The sequence below is a fragment of the Gastrolobium bilobum genome, unplaced genomic scaffold, assembly GCF_033153095.1.
Source record: "Gastrolobium bilobum isolate Gb01-03AN ecotype WA unplaced genomic scaffold, APGP_CSIRO_Gbil_v1 utg1221, whole genome shotgun sequence".
Taxonomy (NCBI): Eukaryota; Viridiplantae; Streptophyta; class Magnoliopsida; order Fabales; family Fabaceae; genus Gastrolobium; species Gastrolobium bilobum.
The window spans coordinates 2,000,906-2,008,809 of NW_026897257.1; the positions used below are offsets into that span (position 1 = coordinate 2,000,906).

Here is a 7,904-nt window from a genome sequence, read left to right on the forward strand (position 1 = left end):
GGCCGATTAGTTTGAGATTCCCAACTGCTGGATGGGTCAAGTTAAACGTGGATCCGTCGAGCGCTAAAGGTGTTTATGGACGGGTTGCAGCAATATAATTTGAGATAGCATTGGGCCATGGATACTTGGGGTTCTCTAAGAACTTGGGCCATGGTACCTCACCGAATTGATGCAGAAATCTGGCTAGAAGGAGGGCTCGAGACTTAATACCAAAAGGTTGTCAGGAGCAACATCCTTTGCTTAAGTTGATTGCTCGCACTAGAAGCCTAATGGATAGAGAATGAATGGGATATACAAATACTGCACACTCATATAGAAAGCTAATGGGATAGCAGACTGGCTTGCTACACATGCTGATACAAGGCCGATGTTGTTGGCCCAAGTTCTGTTAGTAGAGTAGAGAACAGGGCCCACTAGAAAGAGAGGAAACCCAGTCTGGATGAAGGACTTTTGTTGTAATTGAATTAGCTGAACATTTGAGTGTTTAGGAGTTAGTCAGTTAGTTGACATGTGTAATCGAGTGATTTTCTTTAAAATGTTGAGTTGTGTTCTTTTGGACAGCTGTTGAATAAAAAAGAAGAATTCTCTTTTAGCTTTTCTCTCTTGTTTTTCTTCCCCTTTCCCTCTCTTTTCTGTTACTGCAGTAACACATGCACATGTGTCCACTTAGAATCTGCAGAGTTTTACTTTTCCTCCCATGCGAGGATAGAATAGCTTTAGAGGGGTAGCTTATTCCAGATTATGCCTTAGCTAGTTTCTTTTTCCATTGTTGTTGCCAAAGAGACTAAACGTTTTGAAAGTTATGCAACCAACTTCATCAAGAATCTACATCAGTTTAACAAACCTCTGGATTCACATTAAAATCATGCATTTGTTAACCCATTATTATTGAAATTGGAAGGTACAACACGTGACATAACAACCAGTATTACCTAAGTAACGCCAGTGTTCATATACTTTGAGCACATAATCTTTTCAAAATTTTATTGACCAACAAAGTAGTCAAAGCAGCGTATAAAAAATTAGTCGGGCCAAAAATGGAGCTGACTTGACGCTAATACACTTGATTATAATCAAATCAATGAATGGAATCAACAAAATTCTCGTCAAGCATGAAGCCTGCACCTAAAACTAAGAACTTGGTATAATTTCTTTTCCTTTCTTTTTTGTTTGGGGATGGGGGTTTCTAAACAGATTCAGCACTTTCCAAAACGAAGAAATTCAACAGATACTCCGAGTTAAAAGCAAGCTGCCGCTGTCTCCACTACTGGTCTATCAGCTCCATAGCTCATATTACCAGCTCTATCCCAAAGCACAATGGTTGAAGCAGACAGTATTCGATCTCGTACTGAAATTATGAGGTGAAATTAGTAATCTGTTCATAAAAATAGCAACTGGACTATGGATCCAGAAAATAGGTTCTAAGAGAAATATAACCACTGAAAACAATTGGCCAACACCAGTTAAAGCTAAAATACTGACTCTCCTTTATGTGACTACAAAGCCAAAGATTTATTACATCTATAAACTGGTAATATCCGGTTCAATCATGGTTTAATGGTTTAACCACAAGTTTTACAGTTTGAACCAATTAATCCATGACTTGTTCAATCTCCGGTTCAGTTTTCAAAACAGTGGTTGAAAGCTTGCTTTCTTTGGACTAGTAATCTAGCCACATGAAATGGAACACAAGTGATGAATGAAATATCAGAATCATCACCCATTCTAACATTTATAAGACTGAATCATTTCACTGAAGATAGGACATGGAAGTTGACCAAGGTATGCTATGCTTAGGTCAAGGCCCACAATTAATGCAAGAAATACAAGGAAACTTACCATGTGGATCTAGAGCTTTAAATTGATCTTTTCAGACCATTTGAAAATATCAGAGTGCACTCTATCTCCGCCTAAGTCCTCACCAGAGGCTCCAGCAGCTACTCGTATAATATCTTCAATTAATGCAAAGTTTCCCAATATATCAACGTGAGCACCACTCTGGGTTCCCCTGCCTTCTAGAAGATTAGCTGGAGGGGCATGATCATACTCCCTTATGTATGTATGGATTCCTGAAGGATTAAAGCGGGTTCTTCCCCGCCAACCTTTTGCACACATGAAACCAGCACTTAAAACAGGAACAGTTTCATCACCATCAGAACTATAAACTCCATCCCTTAGACACGAGTCCTCATTTCCACCATCAGCCGATGTGTCAATCTGAAAGGGAATGTGGCAATCGGATTGAGGAGTGAGCTTGTAGACATAGGCTCTTTCTGTAGGGATCCCAACCCCATACATAGAGTAAATCTCCATATCTGGAGCATTTGGTAATCTGCAGTAGTAGGAATGAAAATTAAATATCCCACAAACCAAAAGCAGAAATAATAAAAACGTCGTATCTTCATATATAGCAGGATAGGGCATTATAGATGATAACAAAAGCAACAATCCATCAGCTCCATTAATCCAGGTAATAAAACAATTACATAGTAACTAAGTGCTACACATTAGTAGGATTCTTTACTCACCAGGTATCCGATTAAACTAGATTGATGTGCTTTTTTGGTATATCTTATACAAATTGCTCAGAAATGCTTTTGATGAAGGAAAAATAAATAGCAAATAGTTGAGTTTCTTCTTTTATAAGGAAAGAACATAAAGAACAAAATTAAAGTAGAGAATCTCACGTTGTTTCTAAGGGGTTAGACCAATATTTGTAATGTTTGTATTTCTGATCATCCAAATTATCAGCAATCCCATAAGAAAAATGAGCATCTCCACGCTTCATCATCTTGGGGGCAACAAAATGAAGCAGATCCAAAACTGAATCAGCAGTGTAAGCTTTGTAATCTGCAACAGCTTTGATTCCCTCAACACCCATTTCATGGTACTCTGTCCAGACATCACAATTAGATGTGTTTGCAAGGTTCCTACCCTTAAGAGCACCCTGTCAATTACAACAAGGAACACATGAAATTCATAAAAGTGGTAAAGAATTATCCACAGTTTGAAATTATCAGGAGACAGATACAGAGAAATTTCCATTCGCAAATCTAATTGATGAAGGAGAGAAGTAGGGAAAATGAAAGGTCAGCTTTTATAGGCATGAGTCACATGACACAGCAATTTAGAAGATAGAAAATGGTAAAGGATGGAAAGTTATATAATTTTTGATTTTGATAAACAAACTGAAAGCTGTACTGTTTGACTAAACACTTTAAGTTATATATCTGAATTCCTGATATTCTAAAGGAAAATCAGGTATGTCTAGATGTGCAGTTTGGCTGCAAATGATATATTATTCGAATATTAAAAACTAGGAAATAGATTATAAAGAAAATACTTAATGTATGTATAGGAATATTACCCTAAAATCCAACCTCTCAAGCTTTGAGGAATGTAACTCAGCAATATCTTTCCCAAATGATATGAGTCTTCCATAATTTGCATTTTTCATGAACTCAAGATTCTCTTTGTCATTTTGAAATGCACTGTAGGTGTCATTATTCCTGTGCTTCTTTGCACTACAGTTATAGTATACATCAGGTGACCAATCAAGGCCACCCCATATAGTATCCCCACCTTTTGGTATCATTGACATAGTTGAATCCCATGTTCGGGTCATCCGCATTAGGTGTTCTAAAGTTTGAAGACCAAATAAATCCTTATCCAAGAAGCCTGGTGCGAAAGCCCTGTATGGGGATTAGAGATTCATGAATAAGGACTCTTCATCTATATATATATTATGTATTTACAGTTAAGATGATTCATAATTATATCTATATCATTAATCAAAGTTACATAAATTTTTAATGTAACATCACTTGCAAGAAAAAAAAAATCCTGTTTATGTCAAGGAAACACAATTTTGGAAATCATAGAGACTGATCAACAGCATTATAAATTAGTTTATGAAGGAACAAAGTAGTTTTTCATAAAAATTATATATAATTGACTTATCAAGAAGAATATTAATGAAAACTTGAAAGCTTTCAAGGGGCAACAGAATACAGACACTCAAATAAAGGCATATTGTTCTTTCAAGAGGGATGGAAATTACACAACCATTTCCTAAAGATATATATTATAAAATTTAAATATTTTCAAAACAACATCCAAAATCTACTTGCAAGCGAAATAGATTAAACATTTTTTTTTTTCAAATTTAATAATATATATATATATACAGTACCAAGCATTCAAATTATTGTCGTTAAAACAAAAACCTGGCAACAGCAATATCCCTAGCTTCTATAGAGAAAAGTCCAGAAACAGATTTTGGAACACCTAGAAAAGGTCCTCCAATGTTCATCACTGCTTTAATATGCTTGGCACACCAATCTGACCCACCCCCTCCACCCATTGGTGCTGGTGCCTCAACCCATTTCATAAAATGCAGAAAGTACAGAACACCCATCGAATGTGGAATAACAACCACTTTTTTACCACCATTTGTAGCCACCATGAGTTCTATATTATTCTTTATCCTGCTCAAAGCTCGATCCCTGACCTGGTCAAATGAAGCATAAAAAGACAAGCCCTTCTGAGGGTGTACCATACAATAGCAATACAGGGGAATGCAAAAAATCATAAATCTCTGAAAGTAACTGAGAACTACCTCTGTATTCTGAAATGAGATTCTCCAATCATATGCAGCCATGTACATATTTTTCTCCTCATACCCAATGCGGGCTAAATTAGCAATTAGAACAGCCCAGACAAAATAACCAGGTGCAAAATAATCAGCTGCTACAAGTCCCGATACAGGCCTAACTCTAATGCCTGGACGGTCTAGTCCTGTTTCATTATCCAGTGACATGTGCTCAACCCAGCATAATGGTCTGTAGAAGGTTTAAAAAAAAAAAAAACATAAAACACCACTACATATAAATTCTATCGGAGTCATCAAACAATCATAATGACTTGTAGCAAGTAATGAACATATTATTACAAGAATATAGAGGAAAAATACAAAGTACAAACCTAGAATGAATGCCAAGTAATGTCATTCTAACATGACAAAAAGGTAACTGTAGATTATAAATTGTTATTTATGTCATCATGCTTCTTAATAAAAACCAGTATATTTTGACGGAAGAATACAAGAAAGGTTGAGAAAGAATATCGCTAAATGCTTTCTGCTATATCTTCTTGAGTCGTAACTTAAAAGAATCCACCAACAAAAGCATTGGCATTTTAAAGAATCCAGTAAGGAGGTTTCAATCATGCCTCGAATCTTTTCAACAGCGAGAAATATGACAGTTGATAAATGACACCATGTGAGTTTCATTCCAACTCAGTACCAGTTACTCCCCGGATGCATTTCCCCCTCCCTGTCATACTGACAGTTGGTATTTAACTGAATTCATTTAACAACACAACTTTATCTAGTTGTAAACGCCACTTGCTTACTTCCCAATCAAGACAGACACAAATTTTTAATAGCTCTTCACATTGAGGAACCACTGTTTTAAGCATTCCACGTGATTTCCTCTATATCAAAATTCAACCAAACCACTCAAACACATTAAAATCCATATATACCCTATCCAACATCAAATCCATAATTAAAACTACAAAAAAGAAGGGGAAAAAAGTTACCTTTTATATAATTCCCCAAACGTGCCGCCCCATAACCTCTTCCTGAACAATCCATCCGCACACTGACGACCCTCCCAGAGTTCCAATCCACCGGTGACAATACCGGGCACAAAAACAACCGGGTGATTCACCGTCAACCCCTCCTTCCTCAATTTGACGCCGGGAGGGTCCGGCAACGGCCCTGTAATTGCCTCCGCCACGTACTGAGGGAACGACGCCGGCATTGCATTATACAAAAACAACAAGAACCACCAAATTGAGCATACGAATCCCACGAACCAACAACAGCTATCGAGGCACGACCATTTCTTTATCTTTTCGCCATCGCCACTCTTCCACTTTACCTTCTTACCCTTTTTCTCCTTCTTCTCCTCCTCCTCCTCCGCCTCGTGATCCGAGTCACGTGGCGCGGGATTCACAGGGGCCTTTCTGCGTCGTAAAAACGACATCGTATTCCTCGGAAGAACCACACAATGGTGTCTAAAATAAATAATAATAATAATCGAAAAGAAACACTAAATGCTCTGAAAATGCGGTATGTTCATTAATCGAGGATAAGGCTCGGAGATGGCGGGTTCAGTAATTGCTCTGACAAGCTGAAACAAATGATTGCGAAGTTTCAGCATAGAGCCTTGGACGGATACTCGTCGGAACCCTAACCGCCGTCGCCGACGTGGCGTGATGGTGAGGTAGGAGCTTGTGCCAGCTTGGTTGTTTCTAGATGCGTCGTAAATTGTTGACGCCGTTTCAGAATGGGCGCGAATCACTGCGAATATTAACGGTGACGAAGGAATGGGTGACGCAATCAGGTACGCACAAGCTCAGTATTCGAAAGATTGTTTGGCACTTTGTTTTTTGCGGGGAAGGTTGTCTTTCGTTCTGGTCATTTCCTCGAACTGCACACCAAAAGCTCTGGTAGTTTCGAGCTGCTATCAACCACCAACAAGAACACATATTAATATTTATTTTAAAATAATTATCATTTAAAGTGTTATACAGAAATTAAGAAAATTATTAGATCTTTTTATTTGAGAAAATTATTAAAAAAAAAATTGGAAACATAATATTTTTAATAAAATTAAAAAATATGTGCTCATTTGATTATACAAAAAAATATTTCTGTAATTAATACTTCCAAAACGATATCATTTTGGAATTGAAATATTAGAAAATTATAATTACAAAGACTATAATAACCTTGAAATAAATTAAAATTATAAAAATATTATGATTTTCGTCCCAAAATGACGTCGTATTGACTTATTGCAGATAACTTATCTGCATAAAAAACGCACCCTTAATTATATTATCATTTATTTTAATCAATTGTTAACCCCTAAAAGTTAAATATTTAATTTTTGTTAGGAGAGTTGCAAAATTACGTTTTTTGATTATACGAATCTAGCAAATCAGGTTTATACTGCATTTATATGTTAAAATCATTTCTTTGGTATTGAAATCAAAATGTTATATTTATGCGTCAGTTTTTATATATTTATTTTTCTGGCAAAAAAATTAAAATAATGCATTTAAATTAAATAATTACGCGTTTAATGTTGTTTTGTAAAAAATTACACATCTACTCCACAATGTGACGCCTAAAAGTGGCTTCACATGTGTGTTCTATATATTTCCCCACCCCCTCCATTCAATTCACACCTCTTCTCTCACTCTTTATATATCTTCTCCAACAACATTCCTTTATCTTTAATTTAGTATTTGAATTTTATTTCTTATTCTATTTAAAAATGAGATCAAATCCGGATTCTGTTCATGTTGTGTTATATAACAATGGTATGAAGGTAGAAGGTCAACGAGGTGTTATCTTCAAAGGTGAAAAAAGGCCGACACGTATCCAACGCAACACAACCATTGGCGAACTGCATCAGAGAATTCGGCAGAAGTTAAGTCTTCCAGACAACCAATGTATCACTGAGACCACGACAAGGGTGTGGCAAGGTGATAAATACATTAGTTTGAAAGTGCTTGACGATGAAGACTTGGAGATGACAATGGAATAATTTTGCAACCAGTCAATGACAGATTTTATAGAGTTGTAAGTCGGCATAGCCGCAACCGAGAATGCTCCCTTACCGGTGAGGTCAGTTTATTTAAATTCTCCCCGTCTTCTAGCTTCTCCTGCCGCTCATGCGTCTCCGGTTGGTAACTTTTCTGAGGGAGATGAAAATGATCCGACTTGGGAAATGCACGACGAAGATAACGATGACGACAATAAAAATATGGCAATGGAAGAACGTCTTCTGGCGGAGGATGCTAGTGCTTCAGAAGGAGATGAATCCCGT

At 36.8% G+C, this 7,904-nt stretch overlaps 1 protein-coding gene across 2 annotated transcripts; it reads right to left on the minus strand.

Annotated features, from left to right (window-relative positions):
• Positions 1–962: 962 nt before the first annotated feature.
• On the minus strand, positions 963–6,506 carry LOC133305368 (phospholipid:diacylglycerol acyltransferase 1-like). 2 transcript variants are annotated; one of them, XM_061505569.1, is made up of 7 exons: positions 5,602–6,506; positions 4,619–4,841; positions 4,227–4,510; positions 3,368–3,692; positions 2,688–2,947; positions 1,840–2,332; positions 963–1,348 (listed from the first exon to the last, which is right to left on the minus strand). In XM_061505569.1, the coding sequence occupies exons 1-6, from the start codon at positions 6,048–6,050 to the stop codon at positions 1,849–1,851; spliced, it is 2,025 nt and encodes a 674-aa protein (XP_061361553.1). In that variant the 5' UTR covers positions 6,051–6,506; the 3' UTR covers positions 963–1,348; positions 1,840–1,848. The 2 variants fall into 2 exon arrangements, with proteins under 2 accessions (XP_061361553.1, XP_061361552.1); XM_061505568.1 differs by having other exon boundaries at positions 4,227–4,543.
• Positions 6,507–7,904: the final 1,398 nt, after the last annotated feature.